At 37.7% G+C, this 26837-nt stretch overlaps 1 protein-coding gene across 5 annotated transcripts in view; it reads left to right on the top strand.

The window, feature by feature from the left end:
- Positions 1 to 365: 365 nt before the first annotated feature.
- Positions 366 to 26837, top strand: part of RIC1 (RIC1 homolog, RAB6A GEF complex partner 1) — a 50951-nt gene continuing 24479 nt past the window's right edge. For 3 of the 5 annotated variants that reach the window (XM_082074939.1, XM_082074940.1, XM_082074938.1), the window contains exons 1-3: positions 670 to 829; positions 10578 to 10685; positions 15316 to 15392. In XM_082074939.1, the coding sequence (XP_081931065.1) occupies positions 689 to 829; positions 10578 to 10685; positions 15316 to 15392 (326 nt within the window). In that variant the 5' untranslated portion in view covers positions 670 to 688. Of the gene's footprint in view, positions 491 to 669; positions 830 to 10577; positions 10686 to 15315; positions 15393 to 26837 lie in introns of those variants that run through there. The other 2 variants (XM_082074942.1, XM_082074941.1) reach the window with 2 other exon arrangements.

The raw sequence follows: 26837 nt of genomic DNA, 5'->3' as shown, positions 1-26837 counted from the left end.
GCCTCACACACCTCTGACGTCACTTCCGCGCGGTCCCACTGCCAGGGCCAATGAGCGCCTCCGCGCGCGGCCCCGCCCCGCCCTCCCCCTCTCTCCGCTGCGGGGCTGCCGTCGCGCTCGGTGCCGCGGCATTCGGGCGCCGGAGCGGAGCAGGAGGGAGATGGCGGCCGGGGCCTCGGCGGCGGCGACGACGACAGCGACACGGAGTGTGGGCGGGCGAGGCACCCGCAGGAGGGAGGAACCGCCGCTGCAGCCGCCGCAGCTCCCGCGAGCCCGCTCGGAGCAGTGACCGTCCGCCTCCCCCGCCGCCTCCCCCAGGCCGCGGCCCACTCGGCTCTCGCCCCTCCCCGGACTCTCCTCCCCTCGGCGGCTGCAGCGCTCCCTGCCCCCACGCCCGCGCGAGAGCACCGGCGGCAGCGGCGGTTGGAGGCGACGGCCCGTTGCCCCGGCGGCGAGGAGGCCTTGGCCGGTCCCCTCCCGGGCGGTGACGGTGAGCACAGGGGTCCCGCTGCTGTGCTGGGGATTATGCGTGGTCGGCCCCGGGCCGCTGGTCAGAGCCCTTCGTCCAGAGGCCGTCGAGCAGGCAGCGAGCCCTCTTGCTTCTCTCCTTCGGCTGATGTCCCCGCCGCCCCCCGCCTAGGCTAGAGTGAGCTGAGAGCCCGCTGTTCGGGAAGAGAAATCTACAGCCATGTATTTTCTCAGCGGCTGGCCTAAGAGACTGTTGTGTCCTCTGGAGTCCCTGGAGCAACCTCTTCACATCCAGACGGATCCCCAGAGAGTTTTCTTCGCGGTGTTATCCCCATCTCAGCTAAGCATCTGGTACTGCAGAGTGAGTATCTGACCTGTTAGCCCTCAGACCCAGCTCTTGCAGCTGAAAAGCCCTCTCATCTGCAAAATATTTTATTTTCGTTCCTGTTCCAGAAAGGGTTGTGAAACTTGGCACCAAGTCTTACAGAATACATCATCGTTTTTGAATCAGAGGAGTTAAGCCACAATGTTTAGTGGTAGCAATATAGTGTTAAGAAAATACATAAGATCAATGTTCCTGGAGTTAACACCTGTTATTCCTGAAAACGAGACTTTTAACCAACTTTATTTTTTGGTTTGACGTTAAATAGCACATAAGTTTAAGAATGTTTGTAGAAATGCTTTTTTTTACAAATATGCTTTGTGTTTTCTGCCTTCATGTGTTGTGTGTTTTATATAAAAGAACATATGAACGTAAGAGATATGAAACTTTTTAAACACGGGACAGACTGTGACATTCTGTGTAACACAATATAACACAGAAGTTTGCAAACTTTTCTTTTTGCGAAAAGTTTCAAAGCTTTGTGGTGCTAAATGGAAGAATTGTCATGGCTTTTCCGTGGAAGTTGCTTCTCTAGCAACATCCAGTTTGATGGTATTTGAATAATTGACATTAAATGCCTTGCTTTTAAATCACTTTGAATTAGCATGGTAACAAAAATGCCGTTTGTTAGTTTGATTTATGCAGTCAATGACACAGTTGTGATATTGACTTTGCATTTTGATGCTGGATTCTTTTAAATGCTGCCTAGATTAGATCCTAAATCTGTCTATAAATATCTCCAACTCCAGATAATTTATAGAGTTCATCTCAAATTACAGGAGAAAACTAACAATCCAGTTTTAGAAAGATGGTACTGTAAGGTATCGAATGACAGTCATACCCTTAAAATCTTGTTATGTGGAGATTTCATCACTTTGCCTTATGTTGTGCTCTGCATGGCTGTTAATTATTTCCTGGGTGGGGTGCTGATGCTGGTTTTTTGTCCAGTTAGGACATCCTAGCCCAGTAACTATTCTGTGTGAACATCATCACAGTGCCTCTGTTTTCTTAGGTTTGTGGCACATAGTATAGATAAAGCTTGCACTTTTCTAGCTTTTGCCAGTTTTTAAACTTACAGTTGTAGTCCATCAACAGAGCAAAACTAAGCTTCTTTTTCAGGAAAAAAAACAAAACAAAACAAACAACAAAGAAAGAACAGGTTTGTAGAAAGCTTCTCAAAATGTGCCCTGTTGTCTAGAAGGTAGTTTACTTTATGGTCTGTTCCTGAGGACAACGTTCATTAACTTACGTGCTTGGACTTGTTTTGAAATATTGAATGTTGTGTAACTGGCTACAGACACAGCACTAAAAGAAACCACTTGATGCAGAATAGTTGAGCAAACTTACAGGTCATAACATTTTTTAGAATACATTCTAATTTAGTATGTAATGGGTGCTTTTGAGGAAGATGCTTGGCTTTGCCAGGCTTGGTCACTGACTCAGACTAAAAAGTGTGTTACAATCTCACTACTTCTGTGGACACCCAGCTGTTAGCAAAATCCTATAAGACAAAGCTTTCTGTTAAGGGCATTTTTTAAGAGAAACTCTTGCATTTTTATGCATATAGCTTGGGGTTTGGGTGTTATGGTGGGGCTTTGGGGGGGCAGGGGACTAGCAGGGGCGGGGTTTGTGTGTATGTTTTGGATTTTGTTTGGTTTTGAACTAAAAGCTTAAAATTGAATGTTGCACTTCTGTAAAACAAAAATTATTGAATTATTGCATTATAGAAAATATTTTCATTTGACAGAAGTATCTTCTTTGGAACAAGGCTAAATTCCGGTCAGGCTGAACTAATTCAATTTCTTGAAGTAGAAGAGCCTTCAGGCTAATATTCTTGTTCAGACATTACTATCTCAACTATGTATGAAAGGTTTCATCTAAGAATGAGGTGATGAGGTTGGTGGAGTTCTGGTTTGAATTTTTCCAGAATGGGGCACTTTGAAATACTGTCAAGTGTTTGAATTTACATCAGTATGTGTATTTTTCAAATGGTAGTGTTTAAAGTTCCTTTTCACCTGCCTTGTGCTAACAGCTAATGGAACTCAGGAAAGTTTAAAGTATGGATCGTTTTCTGGTTTGGAAACAATAAATGTGTGAAGATTAGAAACTGGGATAAATGGTGTAGTTAAAAATAGATGGAATTCTGTTGGTGCTTTTGAGCCAAAAAATTCTTGACTATTCTACATGTTATTTTGCAGGGAGAGACTGGATTGTAGATAGAAGGACCACTGATCAATGTGAATGTTTTTGATCATGCACAGTACTGGTGAAAGATTTTGAGCACACACCCCCAATATGTATACATTATTATTTTTTTATGAATTCTATGCATGTACTACTGTACTAGTAAGCACATCATCAAGCATACACAACATAGACATTAAAAGCTAGAATAGAATAGACTGTTTCAGTTGGAAGAGACATTAAACAATCATGTAGTCCAACTGGCTGACTAATTTAGGGCTGACCAAAAATTTAAACGTGTTCTTAGGGGCATTGTCCAACTGCATCTTAAACACCGATGGGCGTGGGGCCTTGAGCATGACCACCTCTCTAGGAGGCCTGTTCCAGTGTTTGAAAAGAAGAAAAAAATTAGATAAAACTGAAGTTAACACATTTTAAAAATTTTTACTTTATTAATGGTACAAAAAATATTGTCCTTGCACGTCAATGGAATATATTAAATGCATCCCACTCTGGAAGCTGCGGTTCAAAGTCTTTTTTTTTTTTTTTAAATCAGAAGAATTTTATGGTCTAGGAACCTCAGAAGCTTTCCTTGGCATGAAGAAGCTAATGAAACAGTTTTCATTGATGGTATTGGAAAGCTTGTTAGTGTTTTAATTCTGGTAACGTTAAGTACTTGGATGCTTGAAATGAGAAACTTTAGTTCATGAAAGAAGCTTTATGAAATGCTGAAACAAGGCAATTGATGTTTAATAGATTGACTTGGGAACTAAATGTGAGGTCTCACAAGGCATCTGTGCAGTTCTAAGTGTCGTGATCTTTCCTGCTTGCACCCGTATTTTAGTGTCTCTTAAGGTGGACTAGTGATGGTTTTTGCAGGGTTGTTCATGCTGAATGTATAGAAGCCTGGGGTTCTTTAGCTTATGAAGAGATCGAAGGAGCATTATGTTTGGCTCATTGAAAGTGTTACTCCTTTAACAGTAGTAGCTTTTAATTTAAAATTGGTTTGGTTATGGCGTGAAATAAGAGCTTGAGACAGTACAGGGAATTCTAGGCATTCACCCACAGGGTTCTAGATATTAAGGGAAGATATATGGAAACAAGGAACGAGATGTGATAATCAGTGGAGTTGCCTTAGTAAGTGTTGAAGGGTTAATTGTGTGCAACAAGAATAGTCTGATGTAGTTGTATGTATAAATATGGCTCAGCATTTCCTTTCTTTAATCTTAACAAACTTGTAACAATGACAGGAATAAGTACTGGTCTTCAATATTTAATGAAAACTCCTGTAGGCTCTTGGACTGTCTGCTATGACTCTGCCAGTCAAAACCAGTTTTGTAAGCTCTTTGAAGCCAAGAGTACCTTGCCACAGCTACTAATTTTGAGGAGCGTTTCTTAAATACCTAGGAGCTTATTAGCTTATGATTTGCATCTACTCTTGTTTTTAAACTTCCTGTTTTTTTTTTTTTTTTTAATGATCTGATGTTGAATCAGGTCACCCAAATGAACTACAAGCTTAAGTAAAGCATGCATGTAGGAATCCTAGATTGTTAAATAATCTCTATTCATTTTAAATGCTGAATAAGTCTATATTCAGACAGCTCTTACAAATCTTGTGTGCTTTACAGTCTCTAGCTGTTGCAATATTAGAATTGAGCTGGTTACGTGCTTTAAATCTAAGCACACAGATTATTTAAACAAATAGGACAAAACAGGGGACTGTGCTTCTGTTACAGAAGTGATCTCCACAACCTGGAATTTTGGCATGCTGTAGAAGGAATTACTTGTGACACCAGTGCTCATAGTTTATCCTTTTTATGAATAAACATATTTTAAGATATGCATTTGAGTTTGTAGTCTTTTTTAATTACAGGTGGCCATTAGAAGAAAATAAGATATGTTTTCACCATGCTTTCAGGATTATACTTTAACATCTCAGAACTGTAAGCAGAATAACTTACTGAATTATTTTATGTGGCCTTTTCCTAAATAGGATTAAATACAATCTCGGTACAATTTTTTTGTGTAATGTGGTTGCAAAATGGACAACATGTGTCCTGATAAAGATGTAAGTGGTTGTGTATTGTGAACAATATGACACAGATAACATCAGTGCAAACTAAGAGGTCTTGCCCCTTGTGCTGTTTTTTCTTTAGTAATTTAACCCTTGAGATGCTAACCTCTTGCTGATACTCATCAGACGTTTGTCTCAGAAGGCCATTTATTTTTATATGTCAGTAACAGTAACAATTGTGCTCCTGCTTCTTTATAAAGGAGTATTTGTGGTTACATAATTAAATAAATGAGAAGTACTTGTTAGACTGATGGATTTGTCATGTGAAATGTAAAATTGTCCTGTGAATATTCAGGAGGTCTTACCAGGCTTTCAGTGTCTCCTGTATTAATATAAAATAGATTACTCCTGAAAGATGTCTCAGAATTACTTGTGTACTGGTGTAACTGAAATTGAGCTAGTTTTCTTCATGCCACTAGAATCTTCATAGCTAGCACAGTCTTTTGTTTAGGTTTTCTGTGAGAATAATGAGATAACACTGCTTGTTCCCTGGGGGAGAGTTAATGTTTTTCTTTTACTGTCTAGCTGTGTTTTTGAGAATTTTGAAGAGTGTAAGAACTCACTGATACCTTGGGTGTTGGCTGGAAAGCCAGGGACTTTGGATGTTCAGCTGCAGGTACAAATTGGTAGGAGTGGGGCACAGGCAGGACAGCACCTGGACTGACATCCAGGTTGATAAATGAAATATTCCCTACCATTAGTGTCATGCTTCATATAGAGTTGACTTTTCCAGCTAGTTAGTTCTGTTAGTTTGGGCTTTCCATTTCATTAGTTTGGTTCCATTCTGGTTCAATTCAGTGTTAGTTTGGCCTTTTGCTGCTCAGCTGTTTTTCAGTTGGCCTTTGGGCACTTTTGCCGGTTACCTCTTTCCTCACTCAGTGGGTTGAGCTGTTCAGGACCAGGGTGCTCTGAGACAGTTTGTTTGGTGTGACTGGAGTTTTCTGAAGGGTTGTACTGAGCTTTTTTATTTATTTATTTTTATTTTTGTTTTATGTATTAGTAGTAGAATATTAATACTGTTTTGTTGTCCTATTAAACTGTGTTTATCTCAGCCCAGAGTTTCTTCTTTCTGTTTTAGTTCTGTCCCTATCCCACTCAGAGGGTGGGGGGAGTGAGCAAGCAGCTGTCGTGGTCTCTTAATTGCTAGCTGGGGTTAAGCCATGACAACTTGCATGAAGAGAGAAGCATCCTCAGTTATGAATTCTGACTGTCCGATTAGTTGCACACAACAAAGTCGTTTGCCTGCCACTATGATATCAGAGTTGAGATTAGTGAGTCCGTTCTCCATCACATGGAATTCCATTTAATCTGTAGTAAAGCAGTTGGCAATTCGTGGGGCTGAGGAGCTGCAAAGATCTGTAGAAAATGGCCTTTCTTATTGGCAGCATTTTTGAGCAGTAGGTTGACTGAAAACTTTCACTTGGGAGAGGTAGTGATTGATAGCTCTGATGCACTTCTGTTTTTTAAATTCTATCACAGTAGCTCATATGAAGTACAATATTGAACTCTTTCACAGTAGCTTGCGTGAAGTACAATATTAGTAGCTGTGTCTGCTGTCTTTGGATGGACACTTTGCTGATTCTAAGCTTTCCGGTTGCTTTTAAAACTGAATTGAAAGAGTTAAGTTTTTATAATTAACTAGCTTTTAGAAATTATTTTCTTACCACCTTGTATCTCTGTTACTGGCAACATGGCTTTTTTTTTTTTTTTTTTTTTCCTTCTGGTCCTTACTAATGAATTTCCCTCTTCCTTCTGCATGCATTTGTGCCATGCTTTCTTTTCTACACCTTACCTTTCTGGTTTATTAGTTTATAAACATACAAAGCTTCAGCCTTTAAAGTGGAGCACAGACCATCTAATGATAAAATAAAGTACACAATGTCACCAGGCTTTTGTTTCATTTTATCCCAGCTCTGTGTTTGTCACTTAGATTGTAAGCTCACCAGAACAGCATGGTGTTTTGATTTTTATATTGTGTCTACGGAAGCATTGAAGTATTTGTCTTACAAAACTAAACAGAGTGTGTGTGTTTTTGAAAGAAATTGCCTCTTGATTCTAAATTAGATGAATTTTTGATATCTAGAATGCTAAGTTGTTAGAGGATGAGAATATTAAGATTTTGACAATTTTTTTATGGCCATGCAGGTTCTTGTGTTGATGTTCCATTACAAAACCCAAACCCATCTAAATACCACATTGTCAGCTGCTAATACTGTTGCATGCTCTCAGCAAATACAAGAGTCTTCTCTCTAGACCTGTCAGTTGTGAAAAAATTGTTAGTCTTCCAGATATTCAGTGTCTGAAAGCTGTAATTAAAAAAAAAAATATTTGGAAGGTAAATTAGTAATAGTGAATTGGTGGCATTAAGAATGAGAATAATTTTAAAGAGAGAAGGCAGAATTAAGGGTTGTGAAATTTACTTGTTTTCAAAATTCAAATTACTTTGGATTTATAGATACAATAAAAAGCAAAATAAGTATAGTACAGAGTGAACATGTTGGGCAAAATATTCAGAACTTCTCAATGTTCTTGACTATTATGTAGGCAGAAATAATTTGACTGTGCAACTTAATAACTGTTTTAAACTTTATTTATTTATTTATTTTTATTTTAACTTTTTGCAATACATAAAAGTTTCAGTATGATTAGATCAAATTGTTGATGCAGCATTCTTAGAATTTAGGCGAAGATATGAATTTGTTATTCATGTTTAATACAGATATAGTAACTACTTCTTCATTTTGCGTAAAAATTATAGGAGTGCTGGTGTCTTACAGGAACATCCACGGGCCTAAGCAAGAGCATTACTTCATATTTTCATTAATGTTTTGGGTGACTATAAATGGCAGTGTTCCTGTCTTGCTCACTTACCTTCTGGATTCAGGTGAATTAATGCTAAGAGAGCAACTAAAAAGAAAGCACTTTGAAGTTTCAGTTGTCTGAATGCATACATGCTGTTAGGTGTTTACTTCTCAAACTTAGTCCAGTAGTTTTCCATCGAATTAGCTGACCTACTTAAGTCCACTGTATGCACAGTTTATCATTAACCAGCAACAAACCACAGAATCCAAATTAAGCAAAATTCATTTTTCATTATTTTATATTCTCTCAAACATAAAATGATTATACCTCTCTCCACTTGGTTAATGTATTGTTTTCTTTGAAGCCCTTTGAGGATCTCAATTAGGACAGACACTTGCTCCTGTGAGGGCTGCTGTTCAAGTCTGTTCTACTTGTCCTATTTAAAGACGCCAGTTCAGAGCAACATTCGCATCTTAGGTTAGGGTTTAAATGTCTATTTGATTTTCATTTACATAAATGTGGTAACATTTTGGTGCTTAGGCAAGTGAAGTGATATGCCATGTTTAAGCTGCTGTGTATGCAGACCATTCTGCCAGGTTCTAAGGTGTAATAGCTTTCTTGTGAATAAATGTCACATTACAGTATCAGTACTGTCATTGTGTTCTGTAAAAGTAGCAATATAGAAAGAAAATTGTTGTGCATTAATGAGCTTCTAAAACTTTTTTGTTTATGGATTTTTGTTTGGTTGGAGTTTTTTGGTGTTTTTTCTTAATGCTGCTAAAATGCTTGAGGCACAGAAGTGCTTGAAGATCGGCCTCCAAATCTGCAGTTAATCTGATGCAGATTAACCAAGCTTGTACTATCAGAAGGCACTTTTTTCTCTGCGTATCTAAGGCAGTAAAGGTGGGTCTAAGCCAAGCTGTGAAAGGCTGTGTGTTATAGGTCATGAAAACAATCAATAAGATTCTATTAATAATTAGTTACCTATTTGATGTTATGTAACTTGATTTGCAAATATCTGCAAAAGAAGCCACATGAATTGAAAAAGCTGGTGTAAATAGTTCTTAGAGTTAAGATTAGTTTGCTTGTTATACTTTACAGTATAAATATTTAACTTTATTTTTGATAATTAAGTTCTGTGTGGGTGTGCAATTTAAGTAATAATGCCATTTACAGGATGCAGAGTTATACCATGAATTTACCAAAGCTAAGACTGCCTGTGTGACATTAATTCAGCTTCTTCTTTATATGTGTAGTAAAAAATCTAATTACTTTGTTTTGTACTCTTTTTCCCTTTAAATTATTTTTGTTTGTGACTCTACTTTTTCTTAAGGGAAACTGAAGCAACTGATTCCAAATGTGATGGTAGTAGATATCCACCTAATTCTGGAGTAGCAGACACATGCATTATTTTTGGGTAGAATTAATGTTTTAGATTTGTTGTACCAGCTTCTGCTGTTTGAGCAAGCAAACTATCTATGAACAATAGGAAGTTGCCATCACTGGTGGTGGTAGTGGTGGATGACAAGTTTTGCCAAACTGTTTCATGTTTACTTTCAACCAAAAAAAAAGTGTGATTACTGTTTAGCCTTTTGGTTCCTTTCCACAGGCTGGAGAAGTGTACTCTTTGGTACAGAGTTTGCTGCTACAACTCTGAAGAAACATTGGCATTGATAAAGTCAGGGAGAGCATCTGGTATGAAGATGAGGAGAAATGTCTTTAACAAAAAGTGTGATTTGTTTAATGTAACTGAAAACTGAGAAAATACAGCTGTCATCTAACTAATATATATGGACATACATCTGAGTAGTGGATGGTAGCAGAAGGGGACATACCTGTCTAAGCTGAAAACTGTTATTGGTTCAAGAGCAAGAAAGTATAGACAGTTCTCAAATATATTTGAGGGGGAAGAATGTTTCTAAGCACTGGAGCAAGGAAGGGTAACTTTCCATTAGTTTTTTTGTCACAGCTCTCAGCTGCTTCCGTGAAGGGCAATGAAGGCTTAGTGCCTGTGGTAGCTTTGTCTGGGCTTCCTGACCTCGAAGCACTTCTCTGTTCCCAGGAGGAAACGTGCTCATAGGTGCAACTTATCACATACAAAATCTTTTCAGCAAATGTAGAGGTGTATTTTCTGCACAATTTCTGGTGACCTTTTCTTGAAGGGATATAAACCAGATTTCCTGATTATTATTCTTGTTAACACAATGGCCCATCCAATTAGTAGAAACTAAGCAAATGAATTGTACTAAATACATTGCATAGAATATTTCATCCTAGTTAACTTGACAGTCTTTTTCATTATAGGTACCAATTTGAGGTAGTTTTGTTCATCTGGAGCATCAGTCACCCTTTGTCTGACTTGAAACTACTTCTGTATTCTGTAATGACTCCTTTCTGGGCAAACACAGTATTTTATTTAAATGTTCTGGGTTTGAAAGAGTGAGATTAGGAATGACAGTGTGGCTGGATTTAAGCATAAACTCAATTTAAAACCGGTGTTGTGCAATGCATTGTCAAATAAGCCCTAATCCTTTTAAACTCCCTCTTCAAGGCAACAGTGTTGTTGCTGTTAAGTAAACATAGTTGCTTGAAGTTACATCACAATATAACAAGCATCCCATTCCTTCTGGATATGAGATATAATTATTATTTTTTTTTTTCCTCCAGCCCAGTGTATTAATCGTAAGCTACAAGGAACTACCAAAAGCAGCTTCTCAGTTTGGACCTTATAAACAAGCAGAATGGCGGCCTGACAGCACCATGATAGCTGTTTCAGTAAGTAGGGTTTTTTCTTCTTACTGTAGTTAAAATATTGCAAAGAGAGTTTTGTATTACCAATGTCTGTGCTTATGCAAACCTGCAGACTGTATATACATTTAACTGGTACTTATCTTGTGAAAATATATAATAGTACCCAGTTTTTTTTGGATGATAGGAGCTTCCTTCAGTAGTTTTCATTAATCTTTTTCCACTGAAGAACGAACTGCAGTTCTTTAAATTAAAATAGTATGATGTGTTTGCTAGGGCTGATATAGCATCTCATTACTTTAGTAATGTGATCACAAAGAATAAAGGAATCTAAAGACATGTGAATGAAAGAAATAGGTGACATAAGCATATTTAGATCGATAAACAGGGTTTACAGATGTTTCCAAAATGTGGATCTTAGAAGGACAGAACTGTGACTTTATTAAGGTGCAGTATCTTTTGGTGTTAAAAAAAAAAAATCCGAGGCACTGAGAACACAGAAACAAGGGCAGTGACAGGTGATACATAGATTGTTCTGTTAAGAGTCTTAAAGGTAAAGATGAGATCTTGTCTCACTGGAAGTTTTTGTTTCCTATCTGGTACTATGGTCACAGTGCTAAAGTGGAGTATTTCAGCACCAGCATTTAAAAATTAATTCAAGGTGGACACAACAAAGGTGTAAGTAGAGTTTATAGAGGTCAGAATATGGGATGTCACTCTTGGTGACTTTTGGTCAGATCTTAAGTTAGGACCAGGTCTTAAATTGTGTAAGTTTGTTTTTTTAGCTTTTTAAAATAAAGGCTGTTGTATTTCAGATTTTCTTGTGAGAAGGTGCAGGATAAAAGAACGAAGTCATCAAACTTGCCCATCAGAAGTTGATGATGTGGAGTTATAAATTGAATAACAGCTACTGTATTTGTTGGTACACTGACTTCATCTCGTAATATAAACCATTTTTTTTGCTTAAAATGATGCCAGTAATGCTTTGTATTTTTTTTAACCAATCAGATATTGTTATCTGAGTGGAAAATACCATATGGTTTGTGGAATAGTTCCTGTCTCTACTAATATCACCATGACTCTAAATCAAGTAAACTTCCTGTGCTTCTGTTTTCATGTGTGTAATGCAGGGCAGACTTTTCTGAGTACTTGGTTTAGAATGTTTAAGTCGCCTAAAAGTATCTTGTGGATTCAGTGCAGTAAAGTATTTCTCTTAGTATCAGATTATATTTTCAGCTATCAAATGCTAGTGGTTACCAGCAAAGGCAGAAGGGAGCCTGCTGTAACTTTACTATAAATAAAAAATAATTCTTCAGTTTTATAATACAGCATATAATCACAAGTAAACTGTCCAAACACATTTTAATTATATCTTTATGCAGCAGTTCAGGAGAAATGTAGGTTGTTATATTTAACTACTTTGCATATTATGATTTTTCTGTGATGTTGGGTTCCTTTTGCTTGAGAGACCTTATGGTTTAGCTGACAGTCAGACTTTAATTTCTGGCTTTATTTTCTGCCAGTTCAGTTACTGTACTTTCAAGTTTTTCTGCAGCTAAATGTATAGTGTTCTTTTTGGCAGATCTTACCAGAATCTACATGCCCATAAAGTCCCAGTTTGTAAATAGTCAGACAGTTTATATAAAGTAATGAGTGTCATGAGGTTTCTAAAATTTTTCATTTCTTCTGATTATCTTGTATCTCCTTGGTGTTAATGAGTCCTACTGAAATGATTCCTACCACATTTACAAATATTAGTATTTTTGTTATAGAGAGACAGGGCTGAAAGGCAGGTTTGAGGGGTTAATGAAGATGGTGTTCTTGCTCATGCATACTTCTATCCCCAAGTAAAACTATGAACTTTCCAAGAGAATTTCTCCCTTCTTTGTGACTTTTTCTTAAGAAGAAAACTAACAAGTAAAAATAAAGGAGCAATAGGAAAGCTAATTATTAATTTAAAAAAAAACCCCAAGTAGTTTGTACTACTAGTTTTGTTGAACTGAGTTAGCTTCAGTTAATTACTGAAGTCCTGTGCAACAGCTAAAAATACTATTTTGAAAAGCTGGGTTGGGTGATTTAGTTTCTGGCCTGTTACTACCTGTGTGCTTGAGTTTCTTGATTGTAGTAGTTCTATGTAATAAAATTATGTTTTACTTCATTTTTAATAAGGTAAACAAAAGGCTCAGTATGTACTTATTAGCCAAGTGGTACATTCACTTTTTTCTTAATGACATAATGATTGAGAAGATAATCTGGATTTAATGTCCATTACAGTAGTGATATACAGTGGTTTTTGTTTCTGTCTGCCAGAGTGTTCAGAGCATCTCTATGAAAATAAACCACTTTGCAGTATATGCTTTGAGATAATTATTATTTGTACTGAAGGCAGACTTTGGTCTAGCATATAAGGCCTCATAAAAATATGTCAAGCAGCTTTAATGGTAAGCAGTTAAGCAGTTCTCACACTGGTATCATCCCCTAGCAATTCTAACTTCTTCTACTACTAGTATTGTCTGTTGCTGAACTGTTGTCATGTTTTCTAATCTGATATTTTTTTCCATGATATTTTGTAGTTTCTTCTCTCATATTGCTGCATTTGTAATTTTTCCAGTGTTAACTAGAAAATATTTTGTTGCTTGGCTAGATTAGTACACACGCTCAAGGTAGGTAGTTCTATTAATTAAACAAACTTGTCAATTGGGTCGAGATGCTTCAATACATAGGTATTTTAGTCCTTCCCCTGCTACAGGCAATCCTCCAATATAGACTGTTCTTCAGTACGCATTCCCTTAGCTAAGGCAGAGCTTTATTAAACATGTAGCATACCAGAAAACATGTAGTGAAATACCTTGCAAGGTACTGTATATATATATTTTTGGCTGTCAAAGGTGAGAATTATCAGGGAAAGGATGAGGGTGGTGGTTGCTTTAGTAAGTTTTGTTGCAACATGGACCTTTCTAGAGCAATGTAGAAACCTATGTGAATGAATATGATCAATTGACAGGGAGCATATGGTTGAATGCTTCTGCATGTCATCCAGCTTGTCATGGAACTTGATGTTCTATTTAGAAATGACCCTGTAACAGTAGCAACTTTGTGTTTTGAATAGTGTTCGGTATGGCCCTTTTGTACCTTAATATCAGTATAAAGATACTTCATGGTATTGTTTTACTTTTCCTTCCAGGATAAGATAGCTTACAGGTTAAATATTTAATGATGTAATGGAAAGAACCTGTAAAGATGTTAGAAATGAGCAGGTTTCTTTAGCACATAATACCTGAACATCATATTACTGCACATAGAAATGCTTCCATTTGTTTTCAGCCTGTCTCAAGCTCACCATTGAGGTTCAAATTTTATTCTTACATGAGAAAGGTATTTGCTTTGAGAATTGTGTTTCTTGGACTTTGAAGCTGAAACACAAGTTTCTTTCATAGCATAAAGCAAAATGTTTGACTAGGGAAAAACATGGCATCTGTGAACTCATAAACTAAGATAACTTTTGCTTTTTCCTTTATTCAAAGAAAAGGAAACCAACCTTGCAAAGCAACTTGAAACCATTCATTTCAGTGCTTCTTGTCTCCAGTGCTTTGTGTATATACCCCGCCCATATTAAAATGATCAGATGGAAATGGTGTTTAACCAAAATGCATTTGCCAGTTTGCCTGAAGGGTAAATTTGTGCTTTAAACAAATTGTACTTCTTTGAACAACTAACCTGTTGGTCATCTGCCTCTCCTGTGCTTATGCGAACACTAGATCAGCTTCTAGTCATGACTGGAACATGTGATAATTATTGATTTGTATTTGTTCTCTGAATAGCATTATAGTTTGAAGTTAGTCTTCCAGAATGACAGAATATGACTTGGGATTGAATTATAATAGAATTTTTTCAGACACCTGAAGATTTTGAAAAGCTGTTACGTAGATGCTGTGTGACATGAGGATTTTTTGAAAACTGGATGCCTAGCTCTGAGAGCCAGTGCCCACCCAGCTTCTTTGAACTCTCCGGTGTTTGTGTGTGTGTGTGTGTGTGTGTTTGTGTGTGTGTGTGTTTGTGTGTGTGTGTGTTTGTGTGTGTGTGTGTTTGTGTGTGTGTGTGTTTGTGTGTGTGTGTGTTTGTGTGTGTGTGTGTTTGTGTGTGTGTGTGTTTGTGTGTGTGTGTGTTTGTGTGTGTGTGTGTTTGTGTGTGTGTGTGTGTGTGTGTGTGTGTGTGTGTGTGTGTGTTTGTGTGTGTGTGTGTTTGTGTGTGTGTGTGTTTGTGTGTGTGTGTGTGTGTGTGTGTGTGTGTGTGTGTGTGTGTGTGTGTGTGTTCAAACACCTGGAGTTCTTGCTCTGAAAGCTTCCTACCATCTACTACAGGCTTTCTGCATTTATTCTCTTAATTGGTGGGAATTAGGTTCTCAGATTCTAAATAGCTGATATAGCTGTCTAGTTTTATGTACTCTTATGAATCAGAGGAATTTTTTTGCTGGATGCATACATCATGAGTTTTAATTAGAATGAATTTCAATACACAGTTTTTTAAGATATCTGGTACTTGTTATGAGTGTATATTTGTGCTCAATATATAAGACATGTAGAAATTGTAAGATTCTCTATAGATTTTACTCATGCAGATAGACCAGATATCTATCTTATCAGTGTTTCTCTTTCAGACTGCAAATGGATACATCTTATTTTTTGAAATCCCATCAACAAGAGACAAGTATCTTTATGAGCCAATGTATCCTAAGTAAGTATTTCAAAATTTCTTTGCATCCTCACAGTTTGGAAAAATACATATGACTAGACAAGTCCTAGGCAGATTTTATGATAAAAAATATTTACTTCCAAAATATGTTTTAAAACTTGTTAAGCGTATGAATCATAATTCCTATGAGTTAGAGTCAGTTCAGAGAAGTCGGTCTAATTGATGTGCTGTGCACTGGTGAGATTCTTTAGCTCCTTTTTATAAGCTCTCAAAATCCTAAATAGCAGGGTTATGATTCTTTAATTTTATAATTTGAGGTAGTCTCTTGAACTCATCATGTTTAACAAGTTTTAATAATTCCTTTTGAGTAACTCAGCTGAATAAGTCATGTAAGAACTATCAGGGTGCAATTTTTTAATAAATTCCTCTCCATTCCCCCACTTTGTAGTAACTTAGAGATTTTTGAAGCAAATGGGGAATAAATTCTCAATATTTTGGAAAGAATATTAACCAGTTCTAGTAAGAATATATGAGTATTTTAGCTGCAGTGCGTTATATTGTAATTATAATTTTCCTTATTGTGAATGACAGAATATATATTAGGTGTTAAAGTGTGACTGTATGTTGGATGTATTTGTAGTTGAGTCAGTTGACTTCTAATAGGATTTGTCAAAATTGGAAAATATTTAGGAGAAATTAAAACCTCAAGGGATGTATTTATGTGTGTCTGTGTTGTGTTTAGATAGGCAGAATCTGTAGTCATTGATGGGATCAAATTTATCCACACGAATAATGAAACAGTCTTGATTTCTCATTGGCTAGAAGCTGCTTTTTTGATATATCTCTGTATATATATACTTTCATCATTGTGGTAATCCTAGTGAACTTAATTTAAAGTTTTTTACATATTCATAAATGAGTTAAGTTTGATTGGTGGGTGTCTTCAAATGGATATCTGTGAGGAGTAGTGGATAACCTATGATGTCATGTAAGAGGAAAATGTTTTTGTTCTTCTAAACCATAACTGTTAAACCATGAACATTAGAAAGAAGAGTCAGGTCTTCACAAGCATCTACCTTTTAAATCTCTGTTCTTTTACAAGTGCTTATAGGAAGAGATGACCTGTCAGGTAGCAAATGAATTCCTGCTTCATTGAATGGAAGGTTTTATGTTTGTTGCTACTATAATGCATCTTCTGGCCTGTGAAACAGCCTTCCAAGCTCTGGATTTAAATGGAATTTACTGTTGCAACTCACTTGTCTATTTTTCAAAAACCTGAGACTAATGTAGGCAAACCATATGACATCACTTGCCTTTTCTGAGACCTGAATAGCATTTTTTTAAACTGAATTTTTACATCTGACTTACTGTTATCAGAAAAAAAAAACCAGGAGCCAGCCTGTTGCTGCAACCTGTTGCCATAAAGGGAAAGTGTATCTTCAGCTGTGCATAGTGCAAAAGACTAAACAACAACTTGTGGTACTTTCTTCTTGTTCAATTTGGAAAGTTGGGGGTTTTTATTGGCAAAATCTGAAAATATATGGAAAACTGTATAAAATATGCAGTAAGAGTTCAAGAAGCAGCTTTGATTTTTTTTTTTTTTTTTTTTTTTAGACATGCCACATGTAGAGAGGTTTGAAAATACCTATTAAGCTGTCAGTGACTAACCAATTGAAAGTTTATATAAAACATAGGTAATTGATTTTTATTGACTACATAAAAGCGTGTGTTGAAAAGATCTACCTGATAGCTGTGTTTTGAATGGTCAGGTTTTTAAGGTATATAAATATAGCCCAAACGTGTATAATGCTGATACTGTGGGTGAATAAGACAAAGTGTTTATCCCGAGAGTGTTTATGACAGGTTGCATAGAATCTCCTAAGACTAATGCTTGTGCTTAACTGTAAGAAGGGGAATAATCTCCCTCAATTTATTGGGATGACTAATCTGTCTATATTTAGCCCTCAATTTTGAAAACCTACATAAAATTGCTACTGCTCAGGTTATACTAGATCAAAACAAAGACATAAGCATTTGTGTGTGAATAATGCCTGCTGTGATTAACAAAAAAAAAATGTTCTATTAGACCCCAACACAAATTGAACAAACTAACTAAACCAATGTCTCAGAATTGAAACTTGTAACTTTCTTCTGGCATATGTTCATTTTCCAAATATGATACTTCACCGAAATGCTTGGATTTAATTTCTACTGTACAGAACAATAACAAATTAATTTTCTTAAATCTGAAGTTGTTACAAATCAGTGAAAGGCCTTGTATGTGACTTGCCTTGTGCTTGAAAGGGACATCTTACTGTTTTCTCGCATCGTAACAGTGTGTTCTTGGGTCCTTCATCTATGTTGACAGCAGTGATTGTGCAGCTGTGCCTTAAGTAATGTTGGTTTGCTGACCTGATGGGGAAACTAAACCTGCCTGTCTCCCTTCTTTACCCCTCCCCATCCCTTCCTCCAGGTTCCAGTAGCTTAGCTTGCAAGTTGACTTATAATAAAAGGTTGGCATTAGAAAATGGTGACCTTGAAGTAGCACTGTGTAGTAGCACTGGGAAGTTCAAAAACATAGAGTGACTGGTCAGTGATACTCCTATGATAGTTCTCATGTGATAGTTCATGTTAAACCAATTGCTTGCAACATTTTAACTCTCATGCAAATATTATGTCTTCTCCAGCTCTGTTTTATGTGGTTATTTACTTACATTAGGCAAAGTGAGTGAGGAGGTGTTGTCCTTGCATTAGCGGTGTGATAGGACAGCTGATGGAAACAAGTCAGTAAAAACTTCTGGTAAGCAGAATGAAGCCTGTTCTGTAGTATCCCTTCTTTAAGTAATAATGGCCAGTTCTGACAGAAACATAAAAATTTCAATGTAGTGACTACAAAAAATAACCAAAAATTCTCTTAATCCACCTTCATCTTGAACAGAATTCTTAAGTAGTGCAGGTCAACTTAATGAGGTGGTTGTACACTGGGAGTACAAACCAGTAATGTCCTCAGCTGTGCCAAAATCCTGGTGCAGTGTTTTCTAGTTCAGTCAGTATCCTGAAGCTGAATATGTGGCTAGGTTTGATCCCATACAAGTGAAGAAGTTGAGAAAGGTGGTGTTTTAAATTCTCATGTCAGCTTAGCTCTCATTTAAATGAAATTTGTATGTCTTACCATAAGTTAAAAAAAGAGGGTCAGCAAGGTACGTGATAAGGTACATGATAGACAGACACTTTCTTGACTTTAGTTACTTTTGCAGTGTTCCAGATTGGGACAGTGGTAGCAGCAGTAAAGTTATAGCTTTATGTGTTATTGGTATTTCTTAAATAGGTGCTTTAAAATTTGCTTGATAGTGATTTAGCTTTGATTTGGAGTAAAACACTAAAAAAGTGGCTGAAAATAGAAATCACTGCTCATTCATCCATATTGGAGAGGGTTGTTTGTGGAGAAAAAGTACAGTCCTTAGTTTATAGTTGGTATTACAGAGTTGTTGCTATATATGGCTCTTGAGTGAGATAATCCAGAAGACCCTGACTGTGTTTGATCTGTTAACAGAACTATTCTAGCATATAGTTATTGTATAAACTGTAGTAAGAGCTGCAGAAGTATTTTGCTGGTACGAAACTGCCTCGAAGTAAAACAAACAAACAAACGCCCAAAGCAAAACTATACGGGAAGTGACAGAAACACTTTTGCTTTTTATAACTCAATATGCATTGCAGTATATCTAATCACAGTATATTTTTTTTGTTTGCTTGTTTTGTTTTTTTGTGTGGTTTTGTTTTTGTTTTTTGTTTGGTTTTTTTTTTTAGGTCAAAGTCTCTGCCTTCTCTCCCAATCTAATCAACACATGTTTAGTATAATAGAAAAGCTGAAGTGTGATTTGAGGCTAAGCTCTCATCATGTTTGAATGCAAGAGTCTCTACTTCCCTATATTTTTTAGTAATGTGAAATAACTAGATTTTGGGAAGTGATGTTGAGAGAAATCCCTCTGCGCCTTGCTATTGTTTGTTTAAAACCAGACAGAAACAGGGTCTAGTATGGTTTCCTGTTTAAAAGTGCCAATTTAGCATGACCTCCTTTGCATATCAACCTATTGTAATGGTCTTGATATTCTGAAATTAAGTGTTTTAATGGAAGTGCTGGAATTCAAGATTATCAATGTTTGTGGCTGGAGCCCATGAAACCTTGTAATTTTGATCTATCAATATCTGAGGGCGTAGCTCTTACAAAATTGAGAATATATGAAATACTTTAAGATGGCTGAGTGGAAAATCTTTTTTAAATGCTGGCTATTTCATACCTTTAGAGGTTTATCAGTTTAAAATAAACTTATGTAGATATGGTACAGGTTAAGAAACTGACATTTTATGTAAAATCTGTTATTAGAATATTGTGATGAAACAAGTGCTTGTAGCATAAGCACAGCAGTCTGTCATGAATTCTGAGTATTCATATATGTTAAAAAAGAAGCTTTTGAAATTTTTCCTGATGTCAGTTGACAGTTTTTTGTCAAACTGCAGTATTTTAGAAATGTTATCAATTGCAGTTGTTCTCTTGAAAGAAATATTTCTGGCTCTCTTGATATTTTTCTAGGAATTGCTAGTCTCTTCTTGGAATTAACAGACATTCAATGAAAACCTAAAGTCTCCTGCTTAATTTGTTAGACTAAAAGCATGAAAATCAGAAAAAAAAACAGTAATTGTGGTGGGGTTTTGTTTTGTTGTGTTTTGTTTTAAATTGAGCCAGAATAGTCTACAGCTTCCTTCCAGCTCTTGGAGAGAATCAGTATTGGCCATTAGCCCACATTCTGGGATACTTTCCTGCAGTACTTTCCAGCAGTGAGTGCAAGTACAAAGTCCCACTTATATTAGTTCAATCTAATTTTACCACCATATTACAAAAGTCATTATTAAGTGTCGTGGTTTAACCCCAGCCAGCAACTAAGCCCCACAGAGATGCTGGCTCATTTTGCCCTGATGGGATGGGGGAGAGAATTTGAAGGGTAAAAGTGAGAAACACAGTTTATTAAGTAAAGCAAAAGCTGCGCACACAAGCAAGGCAAAACATGGAATTTATTCACAGCTTCCCACAGCCAGGCAGGTGATCACCCATCCCAAGGACAGCAAGGCTCCAGCACGCGTTACTTGGGAATACAAACACCATCACCCCAAACGTCCCCCTCCTCCTTCTTCCCCCCCAAATACATGCTGAGCATAATGTCATATGGTGTGGAATATCCGGTTGGCCAGTCTGGGTCAGCTGCCGTGGCTGTGTCCCTTCCCAACTTTTTGCGCACCTGGCACAATGTGAGAAACCAAAAAGTCCTGGACTACTTAGCAACAACTGAAACATCTGTGTATTATCAACGTCATTCTTATTCTAAATTGAAAACACAGGAGTATGCCAGCTCCTAGGAAGGAATATAGCTCGTTCTCAGCTGAAGCCAGGATAGTATCCACCCTTTGTTGTATGCCATATGTGTCATGCTCAGCTCTGACACTATCCAGTACATTCACACTACCCACCACTGCCCTTCCCATTCTTTGATATAATAGACAGATATAATTCCCTTTGTGCATGAGCCACCCTTATGAAATGCCTGTAAAATGTCCACAAAGTGTCCATTGAGTTCATTTAGTCGATGACTTTGGGCTCCATCAGTTATGGTTGTCACTCAGGAAGGAGAGGTTGTGTGTTGAGTGGGATTACTGGGCACCAAAACCAGCTCAAGTTGGGTCACTGCTGCACTTTTACTGCTTCTTGTAAGGCTTGTCCTCTGTTGCTTCATGTGGTTCTTGCTATAGTGATTCCTATTATATGCAAATCAGATCATGGATTACAACAATTTAAAGGCATTTCCATTCTGTTTAGTCTGGCTTATTGCGTTTAACATTGCAATGAACCACTAGCCTGGCTAGTAACAAGGGGTCCCGCTATAGTTACTCCCTTAATATACAACTCAAATGCTGGGTTTAACATTATTCCTAATATCTCTACCTTCTTCCCCCCACCCTGGGTGACAGAGGGGAATTGGGGTTGTAGTCAGTTCATCACACATTGTTTCTGCTGGTCCTTCCTCTTCAAGGGGAGGATTCCTCATGCTCTTCCACTGTTCGAGTGTGGGGTCTCTCCTACAGGACACAGTTCTTCACAAACTTCTCCAACATGGAGAAGCCCTTCCCATTGGCTGCAATTCATCATTAACTGCTCCAGCATGAGTCCCTTCCAGGGGTACAGTCCTTCAAGCACATTGACCTTATCTGGCATGGTCCTCCACAGGCTGATGGTGGATCTCTGCTCCACTGTGGACCTCTGTGGGCTGCAGGGTGACAGCTGGCCTCACCATGGTCTGCACCAAAGGCTGTGGGAAAGTTTGTGCTCCAACATCTGAAGGGCCTCCTCCCCCTCCTTCTTCACTGGCCTTGGTTCCTGCAGAGCTGTTACAGCTCAGGTTCACACTGGAGTTCCAGCCTGCCCAGTACAGCAGCACAGAAACAGCAGCGATGCCCTGGCCATCTGCCAGCCCAGGCGCATCGCCATTGCTGTTATCAAAATGTTCCCAGGAACAGCAGAGTAAGATCGTAAGCAGTAGAGCGAGTAGCCACTAATAAGCACTAGACTCTAATATATAGTAAGGTAAGCAAGCCCCGTGGCAAGCACAGAAGCCAGCTGATTAATAGCTAAGCAGCAATAACACCTATAAATTTGATCTAGCACATTCCAATCAAACCGGTAGTTGTCTTGAACCCTTCAAGCCCCATGTTAAGTGCCAAAAAGGACTGATGTCGTTTAACCCCAGACAGCAACTAAGCATTACACAACTGCTTGCTCGCTCTTCCCCAGTGGGGTATGAGAGAAAACAGGAAGAGTAAAAGTGAGAAAACTCATGTGTTGAGACACAGTCCATTTAATAGGTAAAGCAAAAGCTACTGTGCACACAAGGAAGCAAAACATGGAATTCTTTCAATACTTCCCATGGGCAGGCAGGTGTTCACCCATCCCCAGGACAGCAGGGCTCCATCACGTGTAATGGTTGCTTGGGAAGACAAACACCATCACCCCAAACGTCCCCTCCGCCCCCTTCCTTCTTCATCCCCCCAAATATATGCTGAGCATAATGTCATATGGTGTGGAATATCCCTTTGATCAGCTGGGGTTGGCTGTCCTGGCTGTGTCCCCTCCCGACTTCTTGTGTGCCTGGCATGGCTGAAAAGTCTTTGCTTAGCAACAACTGAAATATCAGTGTATTATCAACATCATTCTCATTCTAAATGGAAAACACAGGAGTATGCCAGCTCCTAGGAAAAACATTAACTCTTCCCAGGCAAAAACAGGACACCTAGATAAAACATGAAGAAAACATATCTATGGCCATACAATGGAAGAGTAAAATAAAATTAATCTCCACCTCTGATACACTTCAGAAAAGTGGCAGTGCATACAAGAAAATTTGTAGCTTTGTAAGCTGTGGCAAGGTATGGCAATAGTTTCTTGAGGAGTTCCCAAAGGAAATTGTATAGATATTCCTTTGTTTAGCAGTGGAGGTTAGTTGTTTGAGTTTAGAGTTTTGGCAAGGAGGGTGACTTGAGGATTGGTCTCTTGAAGAGACAGCATGTGGTGACTTAATGCTGAGGATATTTTTGCCTGTAAGAAAGGCAAAACCTAAAAAACTTCACGTGGCTAATAAACTAAACCTGGTAACTGGAGATTCTTTTGCCCCAGGTTTTTCATATCCTCATGTGAACCCTGTATTTCAGGGGCAGGTTGTGGGGTGAAATGAAATGAATGTGTAAATTTAGACTGAGACCTCAGTGCTGTAGATTTTTAAATATCTGAAAATGCTTTAAAAATGGAAATTGTTTTATAATCAATACAGGCTAGTGTTTATATCCTGGCTTATAATGCTGTATTGTTACTTATACGTCTGGTTACTGTATTTGAGTCCTACTCTTTCTGGCAGTTTTCAAAGCTTTTTACTTTTCTATAGCAAGATGGTTTATAGGTGCCATAAATTACCTCATCAGTGGGGAGTTTTTCCTGATTCAGTGGACTTAAGATTAGTGTGTACAAAAGTTTTGAACTTCAAACTCTGCAAAGGTAACTGATGAGGTGTACAGTTAATTAACTTACTAAATAATTTTTGTTTGGAATTAAGTTTGTGCTCAACTTTAACAGTGTGGTTTTCCCTCTAAATTGTTTTTGGCATTGGTTGGAAAATGTATTTTTAAAACTGGATTAGTTGTAGAATTTTTATTAATCATTATGGCACTTGCTAGCCTTTGCTGTGGTTTGAGAGGTTTAAAATGTCATCAAGAAATCTTTGCAACTGGAATAATAGTTCAGTAAACTATTTAGCTTTTTTACACAAATAGTTAATATACTAGCTAGTTATTTCTCAAACCACAGAAACCTGTTATTGATTGTGTAGAAAAGGCTGTACTAAGAACTGCTTTTCTAAACCCTTATTCATTCTTTATAGTTGTTTCTATAGACTGTCTTTTAAATTTTTGTTTGTCCAGCTCTTCCTGATCTGTGTATGTATAGTTCTGGATCCAGCCAGACATTTAGTCTTCGCTGGTGGCTGCCTGCAGTGTACAGTGGAGAGATGCAGGTTTAGGGGTGAGAAGATGCTAGTTGTATGGGTATCAAAGCTCAAGATGTAACTTGTTTTACTTGTTTGAGAACCATTCCTAAAAAGCATGGTGGGCAGTGAATTACTAATGAAGAATCACATGTTTAGAGGTGATGATGCAGGCTCTTTGAATCAGGTATTAACAAAATCAAGTCTTCGGCTGTACAGACAATTCGCTGACTGATGTCTTCACATGAGCCATTTTGAAAATTAATAAACATTATGCAATTGTCCTAATGCAACAATAATAGTTGTTGTCAGTTTTTTGCTTTTGTGCCTTCAAGAAGATCAAGTTCTTGGTGGTGTTAATTCATTTAGAAACATTGTTTGCCCTGTTTGTCTTGCAGGCCTAATGCTCTTAATATTAGTAGTTGAAATGTCAAGGCGTTTGGGTTTTTTCTTTTTTTTTTTTTTTTACCCCCCGAAAGTACTATTGAATAAACTATTTTAGCACTAAGAATTAGAAATACCGTATCCCCAAAGTAGTATGAAAATATTTTACCTTGTTTGTATCAATTACTTGTTTTAAAGATACTTACTGATGATCAGGTCTGGAATCTTCAATATTTTTTTCAGTGAAATGTCACCATTACTTCTGAATCAGCTGCAATTTGATTAGAGAGACTGGATTATTTGTTTTTTATTTTTTATTACTGTGCTACCTGCCATTAGCCCCACTATTTGGGCTTTTTCTGGAAGCTTAATATTTGTTGATTGTGAGAGTCTCTCTGAACTTTTCTGAGTTATTATCCAGCCATAACAGCTGCCTATATTACTATGATTAGCCTAGATAGTAAGGTGAAAACTTAAATCCTAATGTAATGCTATTTCTACCTCTGGAATAGAATTCTCCAGTAATAAGCAGAAAATGGCGACCATTATTGTGAAAACCCGGAGACTTAGACTAAAGAAGATAATGTGTTATACCTTAATTGCAAATAATAAAGAAGTCCATAGGTACATCTTTTCAGATAGTACTGTAAATTATTTCCAAAGTATGTCTTAGTTGCTTCTGCTAGCAGCAACTAAGTCTGGTAATTATATTTCTGAGTGAGTTTTATCCATGGATGATGCTGTATCATTTAACCATTGTTCATGTAGTGAAGGACATAAGAGCAGTATTGTGTGCTGGATGGGTTCTGTTACCTCCCTGAACCTCACCCCTGCCCCAGGTATAAACCCCAAGGAAGGTCTTCCCAGTTTGGGGGAGGCTAGCTGACTGTACTTTTGCATGGTGCTGCCATGCCTAAGGTTTGTTGTCTTTTTTGGGGGGAGGCAGGAGATGGTGGGGGGATGGCAAGGGTTTAAATAAACTTCTCCATTTGCTCATTGTTGCATCTTGCATCAGAGTCTGAGCTTACAGTTTTTTGTTCTAACAGGACCAGTGTTACTTCCAGAGCCAGTTCTTCCCCTGTGAGGAAATCAAATGAATAGAAAGTGTTATGACTTCATGCTAAGAACTTTAGCCATTCACCTATTTATGGGCTTCTCTTTCATTTTGGGCATGTCAGGTTAGAACTGAACAGCAAGAGAGGGTTAATGGGAAAATTTAGAGAATTGAGGACTGGAGAAAGAGGACAAGCCCTTAAGGTAGACTTACATTTACTATTGTTCTTTACTTAAAAGGTGATTCATGACATACGGTTACTTAGTCTTTCAACATCAGAAAGACATTTTGTTACACCATATAGTGCTCTGTTTTCTGTGAACAAGCCTATCACTGATGACACGCAAAATAGGGAACAGATAATGAACCTGGTGATGTTAAAAATATCTTGATCTTCAAGATCTGAAACTTCCCCACAGACCTTCTAATCTACTTTTAAAAAAGCAGCCTGCATCTTCCTGTGTTTGGGGGTTTTCTTGAATTGCAGATGTAGTGGGAGATTTTTCTCAGTTCTGAGTGTTAAGAGATTTTATTCACAGGTTTAGTTATGTTAACAGATACCGTGCAAATAGAAGTGAAGTTATAGTATTTGTTTTGACATGCAGTTGGTCGGTCACTGGAACATGTCCATTTCTCTCAATTCTTATGCAAAAGTGAGTTACTTGAAGTTTGGCTACAATGATTGCAGATGCTGATGTGGCAACCCAGACTAAACATTCTTTCCTGCTTCCGTCAGCAGTACACATTCTTTGTTTAAAGGTCAAAGTAACTAAACTGGTAAGGCTGACTCATGCAGATGTGAACTGCATGAACGCAGTGCACTTTTGATTGCGCTCCCTTTGCACCCATAGTAAGGGTTTCTGTTTTAATCAATGAATTCAATGTAACTGCAGGCAATGAATTAAAATACTGACATTTTGAGTTTCGGTCATGATAATAGTTCCCTCAGGGGAAAAAGATACACTCTGCAGATGGTAACAGATTTGCTTAAACTAGCTCATGAAACTGAAAATATTCAAATATTCTTGCAAACTATTTTTATCTGATATGTTTAAGGGAAGAGAAGCCTGACCACATGGAGACTTGAAATTTCTCTTCCAGCAAAGGATGTGTTTTGTTTTAAACTATGCTGTTCCCATTCTGACTACAGTTTGTGCTGTGCAGAAACACAGTGTTTGTACTTGGTTATGTACCTCAGTCGGTTACAACAGGCATGTTATATGGTGCGTTACATGGACATAACAGTAACATTTATGCATTACACAACCCTTTTCTCTCAATTTTAGTTGTTTGCTTGGAAGATTCTTGATAAGCCAGAGTTATTTGCTCTTGCTTAGGGGTATACTATCTGGACTGTTATGTCCACATGTGTTGAAAGGCATCTCTCCAAACACCTGGGGTTCTGTAAGTGTTTCTTCAGCCCCCAGGGTGCTGCAGTGCAGATAGTGACATAGAGATTTGGAGGAA

This window comes from Streptopelia decaocto, assembly GCF_964273445.1.
Source record: "Streptopelia decaocto genome assembly, chromosome: Z".
Lineage (NCBI taxonomy): Eukaryota > Metazoa > Chordata > Aves > Columbiformes > Columbidae > Streptopelia > Streptopelia decaocto.
Note: the sequence above shows the minus strand (reverse complement) of the source record. Positions and strands in the feature narration are given on the sequence as shown.